General features: G+C 42.4%; 1 protein-coding gene across 4 annotated transcripts in view; it reads left to right on the top strand.

The window, feature by feature from the left end:
- The window catches only part of ZFP37 (ZFP37 zinc finger protein), a 45499-nt gene extending 24112 nt beyond the window's left edge, over positions 1–21387 (top strand). Inside the window, exons 1-4 of one of the 4 annotated variants that reach the window (XM_036856173.1) lie at positions 7812–7996; positions 11979–12105; positions 12413–12547; positions 18853–21387. In XM_036856173.1, coding sequence (XP_036712068.1) covers positions 7865–7996; positions 11979–12105; positions 12413–12547; positions 18853–20363 — 1905 coding nt within the window. In that variant the 5' untranslated portion in view covers positions 7812–7864 and the 3' untranslated portion in view covers positions 20364–21387. Of the gene's footprint in view, positions 1–7811; positions 7997–11695; positions 11896–11978; positions 12106–12409; positions 12548–18852 lie in introns of those variants that run through there. The other 3 variants (XM_036856172.1, XM_036856174.1, XM_036856175.1) reach the window with 3 other exon arrangements.
- Positions 21388–21733: the final 346 nt, after the last annotated feature.

Below are 21733 nucleotides of genomic sequence, written 5' to 3'. Positions count from 1 at the left end.
GTTATATCGGAGCATCTGGCATTGGCTGGTTGGTTGGTTGGTTGGTTGGTTGGTTTTAATAGTCTCTTCTCACAGCATTTCTAAGTAGAAAAATGACCATCTAATCTATGCTAATGTGAAGAGAGGAAAGGACTCGCCTTGCCCCACATCCCCATTCTGGAAGGCTCATTTCAGTCCATATCTCACAGGACCATGTGAGATGAGTAACCTCAAGGAAAATGTGCCTTTGTCTTTTAAATTCTACCAAGTAGGTGAGTGGTTCATAAAGTGTGATCCCAGGACCAGCAGTATCACCATCACTTGGGAACTTGTTACAGATGTAAATATCAGGCTTCAATCCAGACCTAGAGGGTCACAGCACTGGGGGCGGGGCCATGTGATCTGTGTTCCAAGGGCCCCCCAAGAGATTCTGATGCAGGTTCCAGTTTGAGAAGCATTGAAGGAGGATATTCAGATAGAGGTGGGGGAGGAACGTCATTCACTTACAGCCAGTGATCAGGATCCTAAGGGAGCAGTCTGGACTGGGTCATTTTACTCTTTTTTTCCTTTAAGGGCAACATACAATAATTTTTGTGTGTTTATGCCAATATACATTTTAGGGAAATAAAAGCCAATTTTCTTGTTTGTACAAGTTGTATCCTAAGCTTATCTTCCCTAAGGTGTAAATTCAAAAATTAAACACAAGGGAGGGAACTGAAGAATGCTCAATCATCTCTGTCACTGAAAAACCAAAAGAAAATTCTCGAACTGAAAAATGCAATGTCTGAAATTTAAAATTCACAGGATAAATTTGCCAAATGTAAATTACAGGGGAAAGAGTCATTGACTTGAAAGAGATCAGTAGAAATGATCAAACAAGTGAGAGAAAAATGATGAAAAGACATTAACCTGTGACCTGTGGGACAAAAAAAAATGTCTTACATATATGTAGATGAAGTCCCAAAAGGAGAGTGAGGAGAAAATGGGACGTACAAAATATTTGAAGATATGACGGCTGATATTTCCCCAAGTTTGGTAAAAACATTATTTTGGGGCCTAACCACATTCTTTCATCTTGTAGTGTGTATGGTGGCATTCCTGTCAGGATGGCAGACCTGAGTAGGGGCCAAAGGGAGTGCAAGTAAAACAGACCAAAAGGTTTTCTCGTCCTTTATGCCAACACCTTGTTGACCCCTGGCATAAGAGTGACCCATGCTAACACATGCAGACACACACAGAACTGGTGAAACAAACAGATAAAAAGCACCGTGAAACAAACCAGAAAACAAGTGCCCTTTTGTGAAGTTAACATACAGCAGAGAGCCGAAATGCTCCGAAATGTACAGCTACAAAGTCCTGAGGACCAAGGAAGTCAGTGGGACACCCCAAACAGCCCTTAACCTCATCACTGCAATTCTCTTTGGTGGGTGTGGTCTCCTGCGCACCAATCTGAGACCCGGCAGGGGGCTGCTGGGAAGCCATAAAAGGCCACGCCCTCGGCTGGCCTAGTCATTCCCTGGACCACTCCCCAGGCCTCCAGACTTGTGGCTCAGCCGGGAGGCTTGGCTGAAATGGCAGGGGCAGCAAGTGGCAGGCGGCCTGGCCAGCAGAGAAAAGGTCTTTCCCACAGGGAAAATGGAAGGCTTTCCTCCAAGGAGAACCTGTCTCTAAAACAGAAGGGAGGAGATGCACATCCCTCAGAAAGACGGAGAGCAATAGGAAGAATTGAGACCCGAGAGGGCTGTCAGAGCAAAGGAGGTAAAATTCTAGGTTCTTTTTTGCAGACATTTGTTGTGAGTGATGCTTGAGAGGGTTTGGGAGACACAAGATATTGGGCTAAGGAGCAAAGGAACAGGTGCCAGACGTGACATTCACACCACTGCAAGTGGTGAGAGAAACCCAAGGTGAAGTCCCGATTCCTTGTGATCCAGGGCTCTCTACCAGCTGTGCCATCCTCGGGGGCTGCACCTGAGGGAGGGTTTCCAGGGGCATGCCTGCCAGGCAGCTCAGGAACTGCCACAGTGACAGGAAAGGCCCGGCCCTAGGGAGCTACCCATGGAGGCTGTGGGGAGCAGGAGGAAACCAGAGTTTGGGGGACGGGGTGGAATGGAGGTGGGCGGAGCGGTAGGACTTGGAATCTCCTCTAATCCACCCTCCCCCACATTCCAGAGGTAGGTCAGGGAACACTCACTCCTCTCCTCCTCTCCACCCACAGCGGTCACCAGGCACGAGCGGGGGAGAAGCCCCGATGGCTCCCCTGACAGTCGCCCCCAAGGAAACGGACCTGGAGAAGAGAAGGTGAGGGGACGACCACCCCCAGCCCACCGGAGAGCCAAGGAGCCGCCCGACTCCTCCAGAGCAGGACTTTACCGCAGAGGAGGTAGGTGTCTGGGCTGGGCTTCGGCAGAGGTGGGGATGTGAGGGAAGGACCTGAGGGGCAAGCCAAGCCCCCAGGGTGCGGAGAAAGACCCTGACCCTGGTGAGATGCCCTTAAAGGCAGAAGGGCTGAGAGCAAGGCATCCAGGACTTGGCCCCGGTTGCCAGCAGATCCTGGAAGAGGCCACCAGAGTCGGGCGTGGTGGGGTGTGGGGCGTAGGGGTGGGGGAGTGGAGACAGGGAAGGGACGATGGTGACCTTGACCCACGGGGCGGCGCGCATCACCTGAATCCCTCCCGTTCTGTCTCCCACGCAGGTTCCGCCCACACTCCCTGGCGCCTCCGCGGCAGGAGGACCCGGTCCCGATCGCCGGTGTGGGTCAGGAGCTGGGGACGCTGCCAGCACAGCCCGGCGGAGGCCGGGCCCCCCTCCCCGAAACGCCGTCGCGGAACTCAGTGGCCCGAAGCCCGCGCGCCCCTGGCGGCGCTCACGTCCAATCTCCACAACCAGATGGGCGCCCTGGAGGTGGTCCTGGGCGAGCTGCGGGCCCCGGGGGGCGCCTTCCTGCCGCTGTCCACCGGCCACACGGAGCCCACGGCCTCGCAGCGCGCCTGGCTCGCCTGGCAGCTGGCGCACGCGGGCGCGGCCCTGCACTGGGCGCTGGCGGCGCTCGACTCCCTGCTCGCCGCGCGCTCCGGGCCCGCCGGCCCGCAGCCCTCCCCGCCCTGGGCGCCACCGCCTTAGGGGCGCACCCAGCGGCTCCCCGCCCTTCCTAGGGCCGGTCCCTTCCGCCCAAGAGCCAGCCGGACTCTGCGCCGCCACCTCGCCTCGCCGTGCAAGGCTCCGCGGCAGCATCGTGTACCCGGAGGCGACGAGCTTCCCCCACCGCGGACAGAAATCCACTTGTCCCGGGAACGGTGTTCAGCACGCACCAGGCATCAGCTCCTGCCGCATCCCAGCTCAGGGAGATGTGTCCCCGTGTCCAGAAGACAGGCTGCCAGGATGTGCATTCAGAGGAAAACACTTGTGTTCTTCTGCGGTTCCGACTGCGAACCTCAGTGATGTGATTTGTGCCTTTTCATCCCTCCATACTTTCCTGTTTCATGTGGAAAATGAAAGGAGAGAGAGAGATGGGGAAAGGAGGATGAGGAGAAGGAGGAGGAGGAGCAGGATGAGATAGATGGATAGATAGATGGATAGATGGATAGATAGATGGATAGATAGATGGTTAGATAGATGGATAGATGGATAGATAGATGGATAGATGGATAGATAGATAGAGGTAGAGATAGATCGTTTCCAGGGTAGGTTCCACGTGCAAAGAACAATTTCTGTCTTTGGGTTTTACCAGAGATTGGGTTTCTTCGAGGTTATGCTTAGAAACCTACCTTGAAAAAACCTTTATATCAGATGAGCAATCTGGGTTCTATGAGGGACTTTGTAGATTTTTGGTGTTGAAAGTAAAATTACATTTTTACTTATTATGAACCATTGTGTTTTCCATGTACTGCAATAAACTTTTTACTCTGGCAGTCCTTCTTCAGTGTGACTTTGTGAATGTGCTTACAAGTGTTCTGGTAGTGTCCGGAATCTTTCCTTTACCCTTCATTTTCCTGTTTCCTTTCTGCACTGTATCCACCTTAAAGAGATTTTACTTACAAACCTTGATTCCACAGCAATGTAAGTGCATACATCAAGCAAATGTTCACAAATGTATACGAGCCCATGTTACCACCACTTCGCCCTCAAGACACAGAATAGTTCTGTCATGCCACCTTGCAATCTTTATACCAACCAACCTGAAAATCTGAACTCATGTCTTTCTGAAAAGCAATTCCTTTGGACATTATATGGAGCTTTGTGTCTCACTGATTTGACGTATTGTGCCTATCCATAAAGTTGTCCACTTGCACGGCATGGCTCTTCTTCAGTCTCTGAATAATATAGAATGATATGCATGGATGACGTGGTATGGGCTGCAAAGCAAGAGCCCTGGCAGTAAGAACCATGAGAGTCAACGTGCTTTAAACGGAAAATATGAAGGCATTTTCTCCAAGGGAACCTGTCCCTTAAAGAGAAAGGAGAAGAATGAGGACCCAATCATGGATGGAGCAAAGGAGGTTCTTGAGACCCAGGAGGGCTCTAGGGGAGATAAGGAAGGTTCCAGATTCTTCTTTGTGAAGATTAGAGTTGGGAGGTGACACTAGGCTTTGCACATGCAATTATTCAATCTGTAATGCTGTAATAGTTAATTCTTGTTCATCCTTCAAATGTCAGCTGAAACGTCCTTTCTTCCTGGTGATTTATATAATTCTAAGTCTAGAATCCATGCTCTCATGGCACCATGTATCTTTTTTGAAGCACTTATCATAGTCCTAATTTTGTGTGTGCTCATTTGAATAATACTCGTCTCCTCCCCTGCATCCTAAGCTCCCTGAATGGGACCCATGTTTCAAGATTTTTCCCATTATTGTATCCACAATACCTGGCCTAGTACCTGGCACATTATAGATGTTCAATAGATATCTACAGGTAGAAAATGAATTATTGAATGCATGCATGAGAAAACATTGATAGGTGGGATCACACAGTTCTCTTTCCTTTTCTGGACAAGTCTCACACAAGGTCCGTTGGTAGGACATTTCCTAGAGACTACTGTAAGAAAGTCTTCATAGTCAAGAGCCAGACTACAGGCTAATGGAGGGAACAGAGTTTCTAAGTCAGGTACCTAAAATTGTACAGATGGTAGAATCTCATGGGACCAGAAGAGGTAGTAGAGATCATCGAAAGCAGAGACAGTTTCCTGGGGTTTCTTTGATATGACAATTGTTTTACTCAGTTGAAAATGTCTGCACATACACAAAAACTCACATGTAAGTATACAACCCACACACTGATCCTTACAGTCTTGACAAAATTGATTCAAGTGTTAGATTCACTCTTTTGGGACTTCTGTGGCAGTCCAGTGGTTAAGACTCCGCGCTTCCACTGCAGGGGGTGCAGGTTCCATCCCTGGTCAGGGAACTAAGATCCAGCATGCAGTGCAGCGTGGCCAAAAGGAAAAGAAAAAGAGAAGATTCACTCTTTCACTATTTATCCTGAGCCTGGAAACTGACGGACCCTGCCATGCCAAGAAATGATGGAACTTCTCTGGTAGATTGAAAGTTCCTCGTCACCATTCCATGACCTGTTTTCACCAACCTTGTTCATCTTCTTCATTTCTCTCCCCTCTTCCTTGCTTCCCTTCCTCCTCTTCAGTGCAGGGAATATCCATACCCTGCCTTTCCTATGCTTTTCCACCCAATTCTGTCTCTGAATACCGCCCCCTAAGGGCCATATGAGGATGATTAGTTAATTACTAGAATCAAGGGCTTGGAGAGCTGTTACAATAGAGGACAGCATTTTGTTTATAGATAGGTTGGAATTTGTTTGGATTGGTGAGGAAACACTGATATTGTTAAAGCAAAGTCTGGAGAAACTGGACTGCCTCTCTTCTCTCACAACTAGCTGGGATCAGATAGAAAGTAGAGTTATTTTTTTTAATGTAAGTAATGGACCTCTTTGGACTGTACTGTAAGACAAAGTCAGGACTTTATCTGAGGAGGATGGGCGTCAACTGCTCACACCCAGAAGGTGAGGCTCAAAGATGCTCTGTCAGGGACACAGGGGAGGTGCTGTGTCTCCAGTAGATGAAGAGGAATCTCAATCACAATTATCCTTCAATTTTCGCTGAGTCCTTAGTTTTCTATTGCTGCAGAGCAAATTATCACTAATTACTGGATTAAAACAACACAAATTTATTATCTCAGTGTTTCAGGACATCAGAAGTCTGAGCATTGTATGGCTGGGTTCTGTTCAAGGGCACACAAAGTTGAAATCAAGGTGTTGGGTGATTGTGTCCTCATCTCGGGCTCCACTAGAGAAAGATACCCTTCCAAGCTCCTTCAGGTTTTTGTCAGAAACATTTGCTCTGCAGTTGTGGGACTGAGGTCCATGTTGTCTTGCTAGTGGTAGACCAAAAAACACTCTCAGTCCTCAGCCGCTGCTCTCGGGTCCTTGCCATGTGGCTCCTTCCACAGGCCTTCTCACATTTGGAATTTTGGAATTTCTGACTTCTGGAAGGGTCTAGCCACTTTTAAGGGCTCACCCGATTAAATCAGCCCCACCATGATTATCTCCATTTTTATCACTCAAAGTCAACTGATTCGGGATCTAATCATGGAAGTAATATTCCATCAAACCACAGGTTCCTCTTGCACTGAAAGTTAGGAGATCTCACAAAGGTATTACACTAGGGAGCAGAGTTAATGGGGGCCCTATTAGGATTCTATGCATCATAATATTTACAACATACTTTGCTAAGCCCTAGAGTTGATGTCAGAAGAATAGGAAAGCATTGCTGGGCCTGGGGACACCGCCCCCCCCCCTGCCTTTTCATCAAAGGAAAGTGACCTTGCTTGAAATAATCCTTTGTTTTGTTTTTGACTCCCCTGTCCCAGCCCCTTTCTGCCTTTAAAAGCTCCCCATTTTGTACAGCTCCTCAGATGGCCTTTCGGTTTGCTAGATAGCATGCTGCCCCATTGATGAATCGTTTAATAAAGCCAATTAGATCTTCTAATTTACTCTGTTGTATTTTGGGTTTTTTTAGCACATATAAGTGGAAGGTGCAAAACAGGGTATGTTTGGCTCTGGGAAAAAGAACAATATATTTGTGATAACTTTACCAGCCCTCTGCCTCATTGTAAATTCCACAAGGGTGAACAAAGGCTGTGTCTGAATCTACAGTTTTCTCATTACCTAGCAAACCCAAGCAACCTAGTCTGCATATAGTATAAAAGCTCAACAAATAACTGTTAAATGAATGAAGTTTGTACATGAACTGGCCCATTGAGAAATTATGTTTTTTACTCCATTTGCTTGATTATTTGGGCTTGATTATTTGGCTGAAACATCACCATCAAACTGTGGTTCTCACTGAGGATTGATGTATTCACTTAATCTGATGCTTCATGTTTCCTCATTGTTCTTATACCATAAATGAAAAGACATATATTTCAAAGATTAGCGTTCTCTCTCTATAAAACGATGGCATCTGCCCGATTGGGCTTTTTCTTCTTTTTCCCTCCAATTTCTCTCATTATCCCAGCTTTCTGGAGTCTGCGGTAGGCAGTGCGATTCCCGGTTTCCCCGCAGCTGGCTGCACTGACTGGGAAAAGCAACTCCAAATTCTGTCCTCAAGTGTTGAACCCTTTGAGCGCCGGGGGTGGGTTGTCAGGCACAGGGAAGCACTCTGCAGGGAGCAGTCTGCGAGCCAGGTTTTGCCCGCTTGCATCTCACCACTGGGAGACCATCTCAGCTAGCCGGGCCACCCACCTCTGAGCCCGCCGAGAGCGCCAGGTCCCCACTGTACGGCGGCGACTCGGTCAAGATGGCCGCGCCCGGGCGGATACCCAGGGGCGGCGCCATCGCAGCTGCCGAACTGGCAGAGGCCGCGCTCTGGGGGGCCGCCATGTCGGCCTCCGCCTGCGCCCTGATCCTGACAAAGCCAGAGACCGCGGACCGGAGGAGGAGTATAAGGACGGCTGAACAGGCCGGGTGTCCCCCGGAGATGGCCGTGTCGGAGCCCGGGAGCAGCGCCGCGGTGAGCGCGATGATGGGGTGGGGTGGTCTGGTGGTCAGCGGCGGTCGAACCGGGCGTCAGTGACCGGAGGGTTACTGTAGTCTGTGAAGATAGGTGATTCGGGAATTGGAGTCGCTCCTGGAGGGCCTCTTGCAGGGGTGGGGGGATGGTGTTAGCACACTCAGGGACCTATGGAGTAGTGCTCGGGAGGTGTCTGTGGAGTCCGTGACTGCTGCAGTTTGAGGAAATCAGTGTTTGAGGGATATGCGGTGACAGTGGTTGGAGGGGAGGGGTCTGTGGCGGTCCCTGGAAAGTCAGAGTTTGGGAGGCCATGGGGATCAGAAATGGGGGCTTTGTGGTGTATCAAAGATTGGGGGGTCTGTGGGGGTCGCAACTGGGAATGTCTAGGGGAGCCAGCGATTACGGTGCCTTTGGTAGTTAGACTGGATTGTCCCGGGCTGCGTGCAGAGGTGCAGGGAGGTCGGTTAGTAGCTTATTGCAGTAGTTAAAGGGAAGAGATGATGATGATGGTTTACAATGGGCCAGGATGTTGAAAGGCTCTTCTGCATCGATATAGAGATAGTGCAGGGCTGTGGTGAAAAGGAATCTGGTGTTAAAGTTTTCAGTGAATGAGGGAGGATGACCGTGCAGAAAAGTTGACATAAAAGACCTGAAACAGCTGTCCTTAGAGAGGTCTGATTGCAAGGTTAACCTTTGGCCAATATCCGAGAACTTAGATTGCAGGAGAGTTCCCACTATTCCCAGGAATTTTAAAAGTGGCTCACTGTGCCTAAACTATGTAAACCATGTGGTTTATGCTGAATGCCTGATTTCCTTCTGGGAATCTGGGACTTTTGTATATGCTAGGCAGAGAGTGCCTATTTGAGCAACCCCTAAAAATGTTGTTTACCAAGCATTGGTAAACAACATTTTTTTAAATTGAAGTATAGTTGATTTACGATGTTGTGTTAATTTCTGGTGTACAGGAAAGTGAAAATATAGATATATATACATATATTCTTTTTCATATTCTTTTCCATTATGGTTTATTACAAGACATTGAATATAATTCCCTGTGCTATACAGTAGGACCTTGTTGTTTATCTATTTTATATATAGTAGTTTGTATCTGCGAATCCGAAACTCCTAATTTATCCCTCCCCCACCCCCTTTCCCCTTTGGTAATCTAAGTTTGTTTTCAATGTCTGTGAGTCTATTTCTGTGTTGTAAATAAGTTCATTTGTGTCATATTTTAGATTCCACATATAAGTGATATCATATGGTGTTTGTCTGACTTACTTCACTTAGTATGATAATCTCTAGGTCCATCCATGTTGCTGCAAATGGCACTATTTCATTCTTTTATATGGCTGAGTGGTATTCCATTGTGTGTGTATATATATATATACACCACATCTTCTTTGTGCATTCATCTGTCAACAGACATTTAGGCTGTTTCCATGTCTTGGCCATTGTAAATACTGCTGCAGTGAGCATAGGGGTGCATGTATCTTTTCAAATTAGAGTTTTCATCTTTTCTGAATATATGCCCAAGAGTAGTGGGATTGCTGGATCCTATGACAACTCTATTTTTAGTTTCTTAAGGAGCCTCCATACTGTTCTCCATCGTGGCTGTACCAATTTACATTCCTACCAATAGTGTAGGAGGGTTCCCTTTTCTCCACACCCTCTCCAGAATTTATTATTTGTAGACTTTTTAATGATGGCCGTTCTGACCAGTGTGAGGTAGTACCTCATTGTAGTTTTGATTTGCATTTCTCTAATAGTTAGCAATGTTGAACATTTTTTCATGTGCCTATTAGCCATCTTTATGTCTTCTTTGGAGAAATGTCCATTTAGGTCTTCTGCCTATTTTTTTATTGGGGTTTTTTTTTTTAATTGAGTTCTATGAGCTGTTTGTATATTTTGGAAATTAAGCCCTTGTTAGTAGCATCGTTTGGTAAACAACATTTCACATGTGTTAGCACAACTCATTTCTGAAAGAATTAAGTATTTACTGTGTGACTCTACTGGGAGAGGACTCTTGGAAACTTGTTCCTGGCTTCCTCTGGACTTCACCTCATGCAGCTTTTTCCTTAGCTGATTTTGCACTGAATTCTTTTGCTGTGCTAAATCATAGCTATGAGTACAGCTATATGCTGAACCCTGTGAGTCCTTCTAGTGAATTATCGAACCAGACTATTAATGGGTTAAAGTCTGGTGATACTCTAAACGAGATAGGGATTTTGAAGGATGAGTGAAAAACTGTTGAAAGTATAATTTACTTCATTTTCAGGCCCTGAGGTACATGGGTTGGGGTGGAGGTGGGCAAACAACCTCCACGGGGATCACTGTAAGGGAGCAGAATCCTCAGGAGACAGGTAGGTTTTGGTTAAAGCAAGCAGGCAAAGGGAATGACTAGAGGGTGAGCATGTAGTGAAGTTTACTGGCAGTGATTAGGGTTTCTGTAAAAGCCACTGTTTGAGAGTTCTGTTGGCATCAGTGACTGGAGATTGATAGGATTTGGGGTGATATCAGAGATGGAGAGTGATATGTTCCACTGGTATCAATAGTTGAGGAACCTGTGGGAATATGTAATCAGAGTATTTGTGGGGCAAGTGAGTGGGGAGATCTGTTGCTGTTAGTGATTGGGAGGTTTGTTGGGATCAGTAATTTTGGAATTATAGGCTTAGTGATTAGGAAGGGCCATGCTGGCTCAGTGATTGGGAGGCCAGTGACAATTAATGACAGGAGTTATAGGAATCAGTGACTGGACGTTTGTGAGGTCAGAGATTGGTGACACATGCAGCTAATTTATTGGTGGTTTATGGCAGTCAGGGGTGATCTTTAAATGTTAAACAGACATGTTTGAATGTATACTTATCAGTTTCAGAATTCTCCAGTAGCTGCCTAATAAGAGGAGAAGTTTAACATGCTTTAATTTCTCCCCTGTCCCCAACCAGTTATATGCCTGCTTATTTTTCTTACATCATACCTCTTGATTTTAAGGTTACTTTTATAACAGTTGCACAAGAACGTTGTCAAGTTACTTGGATGTAACTAGACATTTTACTGGTTTTATTATTCATAGTTCTGTCTTGTATATGCTTAAGTCTTTCCCAATCTTGAAATCTTTATTCTGATCCAATTTTCCTTCTTTTAAAAATCATTCCTCTTCTTCTTCTCCTCCTGTCTCTCCTCTTCCTACCACATTCCCAGTTTCTCCCTCCCTCCTTCTCTTTATTTCTAAAGTACATAGGTAATATACTTTCTGCATCCTTACCTGCCTAAAATACCTTACTTTTGCTTACAAACATAAATGATTTTTTGACTGGTCATAAAAACCAAGGGTCTCAATTCTTCTACCTCAGAACTCTATAAACACTACTGCATAGTCTTTAGTTACAGAAGAAAATATGAAGACTGATTCTGGTTGGTTTGTTTGTTGTAATTGTCTTTCTCTCTGATAATCATAGGATTTTTTTCAAAGTACCGTAGACTAAGTGGCTTATAAACAACAGAAATTTGTTTCTGACAGTTCTGGAGGCTAGAAGTCCGACATTGGGTCGGGATCTGGCGACAGCCCTCTTCCAGGTTTCAGACTTCTTGTTGGATCCTTACTTGGCAGAAAGAGCAGAGATAGGAAGCAAGCTGTCTCATGACTCTTATAAGGGCACTGATCCCATTCATGAAGATTCCCCTCCCATGATCTCACTGAATCCTAATTATCTCCCAAAGGCCCTATCTCCTAATATCATCACATTGGAGGGCAAGGTTTCAACAATGAATTGGATACAAACATTGAGTCCATTATAGGGACATTTCTTAATATGATTTTTGTCTCTCAAAAACAAAAATGCAAAATTGGGTAAAACAATAAGCCCTGTGTATAACATTATGATCATCAGTGAATGGTCAAGGTAAGAGAAAGTCATTATTATCTTGTCTGCATCTCTCACTGATGTGGATAACATTGGACTGAACTAAGAATGTGCTATTACAGGGATCGGTAACATTCAAAGATGTGACTATGGCCTTTACCAAGAAGGAATGGGAGCAACTAGATCCTGCTCAAAAGAGCCTGTACAAGGATGTGATGCTGGAGAATTACAGCAACCTAGCCTCATTGGGTAAGGACAAAGTAATTCAAAGTGTGCCTACTGTGATGCCTTCTCTCTGAAGTCCTTGGATAAGTTTATCCTTAATTTTTATAAATCAAAGAGTTTTAATCCCCTTTGGGTACTAGCCAGAATACTTGTGCTCCTGCCTTGAAAATGGAGGATCTACTCAGATGGGGTACATGGACATCTGCACTGTGAAATTTCAGAAGCCACGTGTTCTTTTATGCTTTAAAAGCTCTGAAGCTTAAATGGTAGGGCTTGATTTCTGGAATGTTTGTTGTTCTAACACTCAATTTCTATCTTTTCTCATGAGTAGGGTATCAAGCTCTCAAACCAGACATGATATCCAAGTTGGGAAAAGGAGAAGAGCCATGGCTGGGGAAGGGGAAAAGACCCAGACAAGGTGGTCTGAGTGAAATAGCAAGACCCAAGGGAATAGGAGCCAATGGAAGTAAGTTCCTAGTTTCTTGGTGGTAACTTTGGAATTCTTTTTTTTTCACATTTTTATTATTTATTAATTTTAAAATATATATTTTTCTTTTTATTGAAGTATAGTTGAAGTATAGTTACAATATTATGTTAGTTTGAGGCGTACAGCAAAGTGATTCAGTTGTACATACATATATATATATTTTTTAAGATTCTTTTCCCTTATAGGCTATTGCAAAATATTGAGTATATTTCCCTGTGCTATACAGTAGGTCCTTGTTGGTTTTCTGTTTTATATACAGTAGTGTGTATATGTTAATCCCAAATTCCTAAATTATCCCTTCCTCCCATCTTTCCCCTTGGTAACCATAAGTTTGTTTTCTATGTCTGTAGGTCTGTTTCTGTTTTGTACAGTTCATTTGTATCATTTTTTTTTAGATTCCACATATAAGCGATATCGTATGATATTTGTCTTTCTCTGTCTGGTTTACTTCACTTAGTATGATAATCTCTAGGTCCATCCTTGTTGCTGCAAATGGCATTATTTCATTCTTTTTTATGGCTGAGTAATATTCCATTGTATAAATATACCACATCTTCTTTATCCATCTGTCAATGGACATTTAGGTTGTTTCCATGTCTTGGCTATTGTAAATAGTGCTGCAGTGAACATTGGGGTGCATGTATCTTTTCGAATTATGGTTTTCTCTAGATATATGCCCAGGAGTGGGATTGCAGGATCATGTGGTAGCTCTATTCTTAGTTTTTTAAGAAACCTCCATACTGTCTTCCATAGTGGCTGTACCAATTTACATTCCCACTAACAGTATTGGAGGGTTCCTTTTTCTCCACATCCTCTCCAGCATTTATTATTTGTAGACTTTTTGATGGCCATTCTGACTGGTGTGAGGTGATACCTCATTGTGGTTTTGATTTGCATTTCTCTAATAATTAGCGGTGTTGAGCATCTTTTCATGTGCCTGTTGGCCATCTGTATGTATTCTTTGGAGAAATGTCTGTTAGATCTTCTGCCCATTTTTTGATTGGGTTGTTTTTTTTATATTGAGCTATATGAGCTGTTTGTATATTTTGGAGATTAATCCCTTGTTGGTTGCATAGTTTGCAAATATTTTCTCCCATTCTGTAGATTGTCTTTTCATTTTGTTTATGGTTTCCTTTGCTGTGCAAAAGCTTTTAAGTTTAATTTGGTCCCATTTGTTTATTTTTGCTTTTATTCCCATTACTCTAGGAGAAGGTCCAAAAAGATACTGATGCAGTTTATGTCAAAGATTGTTCTGGCTGTGTTTTCCTCTAGGAGTTTTATAGTATCTGATCTTACATTTAGGTCTTTAATCCATTTTGAGTTTATTTTTGTGTATGGTGTTAGAGAATGTTCTAATTTCATTCTTTTACATGTAGCTGTCTAGTTTTCCCAGCACCACTTATTGAAGAGAACTGTCTTTTCTCCATTGTATATTCTTGCCTCCTTTGTCATAGATTAATTGACCATAGGTGCATGGGTTTGGAAGTCTTTGAATAATTTATTCTTAAATTCATCTTACAGATCCTAGGAAGTAGCAGTAGAAAAATATCAAAATCTCCTGGGAGAAAAAGAGTTCAAACTACAAAGATTCTCCAACCTTGGAGATTCTAATATCTCTTCCTTCTGTGACCTGTCCACATGAGAGGTTCTCATAGGAGATTCACTGTAGTCGGGAGCCAGTGTGACTTATGGGGATTTGCTTATACCATTTGTATCAGTCTGCTTAGGCTAAGTTACATCCCATTAAAGAAAGACCCCAAAATCTTAGTGGCCTACAAAAAGAAAGATTTCTTTCTTGCTCAAGCTGCAGCCCTTTTCCACATTATCTTGTGACCTACACTGAAAGAGCAGTCCCTATTTGGCAAATTCTGGTCTCATTACAGAGGCAATGAAGAGGGAGTGGAACCATATGATGACTTAAAATCACTGATTGGATGTGGTAGATATCTCTTTCTGCTTACATTTTATTGGTTCATTAGTCAAAGCAGATCACCTGGCCACTCCCGAGTTCAACTGGGTAGGAATGTATACTCCTTTCACAGGGAGGATTCAAATGGCCATGCAGTGGGGCTGGTAGGTGTAATCCACAGGGAACAATAATACAGTCTGCCATAGCACTGGGGTTGTGGTAGGAAAAAAGTTGAAAAACAGGGCTCTAAACCTTGGGTACCAGACCATCAGATGCCTAACTGACCGTTCCATATAGCCATCTTTCCTCATCCATGCTCTCTGTTGCTCAGTTTTGAGAAAGAGCAGTGAACCCTTTTAGCTGTTTCCTTAAGTAATCCCATTCCTGCTTACCTCTCTAAAGCAATGCTTTTTAAAATTATCCTCCCTTTTCCTAATATCCTCAGCTTTTCTCCCTTCGTCCACCCACACTCTTAGACCCCATAGTATCAAATTTCTCTCCTTAGAGATTCAGGCATTCTTAAATCTGTCCTCTATCCAGATCTCTTGGCGTGATCCTCCTGCCCCTCATTACTTTCCATTTTCCCCCTTTCACTGTGAAATGCTCTAGACCTGTGGTCTATACCACCAACATTATTTCCATTTTCTCCCTAACCCTTGCAGTCAAATTCCATAGGATCCATGACTCTAACAATTTCTGACTTTAAAGTCAGCAGTGGTAACCTTCCAGTGCATATTTTAATAGTTTTGATCAGCCTGAAATTCTTGCCCCCCTAGCTTGAATTATACCACTTGAATCTGATTTTATCGTTTAAGTGTTCCTTTACCAATTTTTTTCACCAGATTCTCTTCTTTCTCACTTTGTTGAAGTGTCCCTAAGGTTTTGTCTTCTACTATCTATTCTTTTTTTAAATTCTGTTTTCCTCAAAGGAATAATCTATTGTGTAAATACAAGCTATTTATTCTATACTGGTGACTTCCAAGATAAATTTATCTTGTCCAAATAAATCTTCAATTCCTTTGTCTTATATTTTACCTCCTTACAGGATAGCTTATTCTCAGATGGTCAGAAATTGAAAGCTTTATCTTTCTTTCTAAATTAGAGCTTCCTTCCACCTTCCTTGTTTTTATCAGGGTCAGATTTTAGGCCTGTCTGCCATGGAGTTCCCATGAATCCTTGCTCTCTACCTTCCCTCTTACTATTCTTTCCTCAGTTCCTGATTTTTTTTCCCCCCTCAGTTCTGACTGATATCACCCAAATTAGATTCATATTGTCCCATACCTAAATTGCTCCAATTCTTAGGTAGATTATTAAATCCCCCCCTTAAAAAAAAATTCATCTTAGATGTTGCCACCAAACATTAAAATATTCAGTTATTATATATCACTACAGTCCCCAAATTAGCAGAATGTCCACAATATCTTTTTAAGTTTCTTCTAACATTGAATTTTTCAAGACTCCATGAATTTCCCAAGACCAGAGGGACCAGTCTTTCAAATGACAAATGAAGAGACTTCATAGAGTTTTGTTTGTTTGTTTGTTTTTGTTTGTTTATTTTATTTTATTTTATTTATTTATTTTTGGCTGCGTTGGGTCTTCATTGCGCGCGGGCTGTCTCTAGTTGCGGTGAGCAGGGGCTACTCTTCATTGCTGTGCGCAGGCTTCTCATTGCGGTGGCCTCTCTTGTTGCAGAGCACAGGTTCTAGGCTCCCAGGCTTCAGTAGTTGTGGCATGAGGGCTCAGTAGTTGTGGCTTGCGGGCTCTAGAGTGCAGGCTCAGTAGTTGCGGTGCACAGGCTTAGTTGTTCCACGGCATGTGGGATCTTCCCGGACCAGGGCTCCAACCCATGTCCCTTGCATTGGCAGGCGGATTCTCAACCACTCAGCCACCAGGGAAGTCCTTTATAGAGTTTTTGATCCATCCATTAGTGGCTCCAGTTTTGGCTGTCTTCACATTTCTCGCTGATACTTGGTGTTACAACTGAAAAATAATCCTGAGTCATTTAATACATACATCTTTGTCATTGCTACAGTGACTCTATTCTTGGCTCAGGTTCTTCTATCGGCCTTGAAGTTTCTTCAAGGAAGGACTATTCTATTCCCTCCATTGATTTGCTGGGTCTAATGAGCTCCATGCTTCAGTTTCTGAAGTTACAGTCATTTTAGCTTAAAATTCATGTCAGTTACTGTCTCAGATTCAGGACAAGCTTATAGCCTTAATTACATGCTCTGCCAGACCCAGCTCTCCCCTAGTATTACCCTATTATTATACCAGTTCACTAGTTCAGAGCCTCCTCCCCTCCCTCATGGTAAATTTCTCTTGTGGTGCTTTATATCTTTTCCAGCTGGCCAATGTCAGTTGGGACCAGCCCAAATCATCATAATAAGAGGTTCTTATAATGTTACACCTCAAGGGGAAAGGTTTGAGTTTTGATCCCTTTCTTCCCAGAAGGAGGTTTGCCTCCATCCTCCCCAGCATCCTTGGACATTGGAAGATGCAGCCTTGTCATGCTACATAAAAGTTCTTGTTATAATCTTTCTCTCAGGATGCTTGCATCACTTAAAATTTCCTAAATGAAAAAGCAGCTGGCAACTCCAATTCTTCCTACTATAAGTATAACACTACTTTATGTATACTTATAAAAATTGATCTACTCCATGGGAACTAATCTCTTAAAAGTTCTCCATAAAAGTAATAGTATTTCCCGGCTATATATTCAAACACCATAACTCTTTTCTGTTTGAACTTAGTTTTCACTTTATCCATGTAATGTTCTTTTACTAGTAAAACAACTATTCACTTATCTCTTTCTTTCTGAGGTCATGGGGACTCTTATATCTGCTTCTCTCTTTGAATCTCTTTGATTCCTATCCTGAAGCTTTTTCTGTTTTTCCATGTCCGTAGCTGAAAAAGGCCACCCCCAAAATGGTAGTCCTAACTTCTAAATTTTTTGGTTTTTACATATGTAACGTCCATATCTAGCTAACAGAAGTCTTCAAGTTTCAATTCTAAGTTCTTAGGAGAATTGTTGAATAGCTGGAGCCTGGTGTTTACCACTGTCCAATCAATTGTTTTCAAGGAGAAGTTGGATCATATACTACAAACATGGCTGCCTACATCTGTCAGTGTAGGTGGTGGTCTTAGAGAAGGGAAGCATAGATTGAGAAGATATCTCAAAATGTGTAATTGTATAATGTGTGGAGGAAAGAATGTGAGCAATCACTTAGAGTTGGGAATTAGCTTACAATTTATAATTGGCAGTTAGAGTGACCTGACAGGAAGGTGTGCTCCATAGCAAACTATTGGAAAACAAGTGTGTGTGTACACTGTAAATCCAAATGGTGTAAAGTTTATTTGCCAATATCAAACTTTATAATATGGTAAAAACATCAGGTAACTCATAGAAACTGTGGGATGTTTTTTACTACAGGAATTGCATTATTATATTAATCATGGGTGGTAGCAGTGGAACATCCTTTCCTGCTTAATCCCTCAGTCATCTATATGCTGTTCAGTACTCTTTGATGGACTTACCTTATTTTCTCTTATTTTGGCTCTTTGGGGAGCAATAACAAAATTTTACTTGAGCTATCCTAAGTAAATGGAGGAATTTATTATAAGGCTTCTTGTAACCTAAGGGGTGATACTTCAGCTGGGGACTAGAACCAGTACTGGGAAGCCATTAGGAACTGGGATTATGCAAATGGTCTCTTTGAGGACACATGATCTCACATCTCTGCTTTTCTGTGGATGTATTCTTTATTCTTTGTACTGATGAACTTTCTGTTTACATAGGGAAAATGTGGCTTTATAGTAGTTGTCTTATATCATTTTTAAATTTAGCACCCAGTGGAGACTAACTAGAGTCTAAGTTTTTAGGAGACATACTCTTATTGGACATCTTGGCTTGAGCCAGCTGTCTCCAACTGTGACTATGGAGAGTTGGATGAATATAGATGGGCTGTAAGAGCCAAATACTATTGGTGGATTGGCAGTTATTAAAGCTGGGCAGCTTGGGCTGAGGAGAGACTTTAAAAAGTGTCAACAACAATTACAAGCTTTTAACTTCATCTGTTTTTTATTCACTGCTCCTTGTGTTTATTTCATCTTTTATCCCAGGTTGCAAGGTCATATTTATAAACAGCCAAAGCCTTTTCTAACCACTATTGTCAACTTTCTTTTCCTGTTTTTACTACAGCACTTTCCCCCTCAAGTCCAAAAAGACAGGGACATTTGCACTTGATATTTCATTCACTTTAGGATACTAGGCTTGAATAAAGATTCAGCCCCACAACAAGGCATTTCTTTATAAATTGTATTCCAAAATATGAGAGTGCAAAGATTCACAAGAATGTCTCATTGAATTCCACTTTAGAAGAAGTCCAGCAAGATGATGACCAGCTAGAGAACCACCAGGAATCTCAAAACAAACTCCTTGGGGAAGTTGCTTTCAAGAAAACAACTCTGACTAAGAAAAAGGGCCATGAATGTAGTTCATTGGGGAAAAAAAATGTGAGTACAAAATACGTTCCTTCAAAAAAAAAGCTTCTTAAATTTGATTCACATGGAAAGAATTTAGACTTACCTGGTCATGTAAGAAATTATGTAGAAAAGAAACCTGATGTAGCTAAAGAGCATACGAAATCATTCAGCCATAGCTTATCTGATACAAAGAAAGACAAAAATCAAACTGGAAAGAAATGTGAGAAATTACCCAACCATAGCTCATCTAATAGGCCTGACAAAACTCAAACTGGCAAGAAACATACTGAACGGGACAAAATTCAAACTGGAGAAAAACATAAGGAATCATCCAGCTGTAGCTCATCTCCTACTAAGCGTGACAAAACTCAGAATAAAGTGAAACCATATGAATGTAATGAATGTGGGAAGGTTCTCAGCCACAAACAAGGACTCGTTGACCATCAGAGAATTCATACAGGTGAGAAACCATATGAATGTAATGAATGTGGGATAGCCTTTAGCCAAAAATCACACCTTGTTGTACACCAGAGAACTCACACTGGAGAAAAACCATATGAGTGTATTCAGTGTGGCAAAGCCCATGGTCATAAACATGCCCTCACTGACCATCTGAGAGTTCATACTGGGGAAAAGCCCTATGAATGTACTGAATGTGGGAAAACCTTCAGACATAGCTCAAACCTTATTCAACATGTGAGATCTCATACAGGCGAGAAGCCCTATGAATGTAAGGAATGTGGAAAGTCCTTTAGGTATAACTCATCTCTTACGGAACATGTGAGAACTCATACAGGTGAAATACCATACGAATGTAATGAATGTGGAAAAGCCTTTAAGTATAGCTCATCCCTTACTAAACATATGAGAATTCATACAGGTGAGAAACCCTTTCAATGTAGTGAATGTGGGAAAGCTTTCAGCAAGAAGTCACACCTCATTATACATCAAAGAACTCATACTAAAGAGAAACCCTATAAATGTAATGAATGTGGAAAAGCCTTTGGACATAGCTCATCTCTTACTTACCATATGAGAACTCATACAGGTGAGAGTCCTTTTGAATGCAATCAATGTGGGAAGGCTTTCAAGCAAATTGAAGGTCTTACTCAACATCAGAGAGTTCATACTGGGGAGAAGCCCTATGAATGTAATGAATGTGGGAAAGCCTTTACCCAAAAGTCACACCTCATTGTACATCAGAGAACTCATACTGGGGAGAAACCCTATGAATGTAATGAATGTGGAAAAGCGTTCAATGCAAAGTCACAACTTATTATACATCAGAGATCCCACACTGGAGAGAAACCGTATGAATGTAATGAATGTGGAAAAGCCTTCAAACAAAATGCATCCCTTACTAAACATATGAAAACTCATTCAGAAGAGAAATCTCATGAGTGAAATTAGTGGGGGAAGTCTGAACTAAAGGTTTTATTTAACCTTAGAAGTATTCTAACTTTAAAGAATGTTAGAAAGCTTTAACAAGAAGTCACACCATCGTTACACATGAGAGAATTTGAAAATGAATCATCACATGGAAGAAATGGATGGAGAGTTTAAACCTGATACTAAACCTTTTAGATAAAATATTGTTTTAAAAATAATTACTATAAATGATCTATATATTCAGATTGAATATAAAGCTTTTAAAATTGTTAATAATTGAATAATCAGAGCACTAGAGAAACAAATTACATTTTCTGACAATTCCTGAGTTGCTTGAGTGTTGTGTACTTAAGCACCACATACGAGAATTGAATTTGCATATCTGTTTATTGCCATGTATAAATGTGTGTGACCATTGGTATGAGTTTTATCTTTGATGCTATCACGCAGCTCTTTCTTAATGTCTTTGCTAGTCTCTGCGTCAGCAGAAAACTTTATAAAAGGGTTATTATCTATGTTAAAAAAAATGTTAACACAAAATTAAGAGAAAATGAAGGAAATCAGCTGAGAACACACAGGTGCTGGTAGGGAATGCTATCCAAGATATATTGTTGAGTGAAAAAAGCAGGTTGCTCAACTGCATATATAGTTTGTTCCCACTTGTGTACAAAAGGGTGTGTGTGTTTTCCTGTCTGTCTGTGTGTATGTATGTATGTATGTGTGTATATATACGTATATTTATATGTGAGTAGATTGGTTTGAAAAAATACAAAAGAAACTTAGTGGTTGCCATTGGGCACAGGAGTACAGGAATGGGGTCTGGGATGGGAGGGAGACCTCCTTTTTATTGTATACTCTTTAAATTTTTAACTCATGTACATATATTATTTTCACAATTAAAATCCTTTTAATATGTATAAATGAATACTAATGAAAATTTTCACTGAACCCACTCCACGATGTTATTTGACAAAGTAAGAGTTTCTATGCTTATTCATGAATGAGGATATGGTATTAAATTTGATATTGAATTCACAAAGGCTTTTCCTATCAAACATGTTCTTTCATTAAAATAATGAATTACAACTATAACTCAGCACTGTGTTTCTTTTATTCATCATATTTTTAAAGACTGAAGATGAACTGTGATTGCAGCTGAATGAAAGTGATTTTCTGCACACTCCATTTTATCTCATATTCAAAGTGCTTATACGCAGATACCTCAATCTGGGATTTCAAAGGTATTGCAACAGGGGCTTCCCTGGTGGCGCAGTGGTTGAGAGTCTGCCTGCCCATGCAGGGGACACGGGTTCGAGCCCTGGTCTGGGAAGATCCCACGTGCCGCGGAGCAGCAGGGCCCGTGAGCCACAATTACTGAGCCTGTG

The sequence above is a fragment of the Balaenoptera musculus genome, chromosome 6, assembly GCF_009873245.2.
Source record: "Balaenoptera musculus isolate JJ_BM4_2016_0621 chromosome 6, mBalMus1.pri.v3, whole genome shotgun sequence".
In the NCBI taxonomy this organism is placed as follows: domain Eukaryota; kingdom Metazoa; phylum Chordata; class Mammalia; order Artiodactyla; family Balaenopteridae; genus Balaenoptera; species Balaenoptera musculus.
This window is presented reverse-complemented; position numbering and strand designations above follow the sequence as displayed.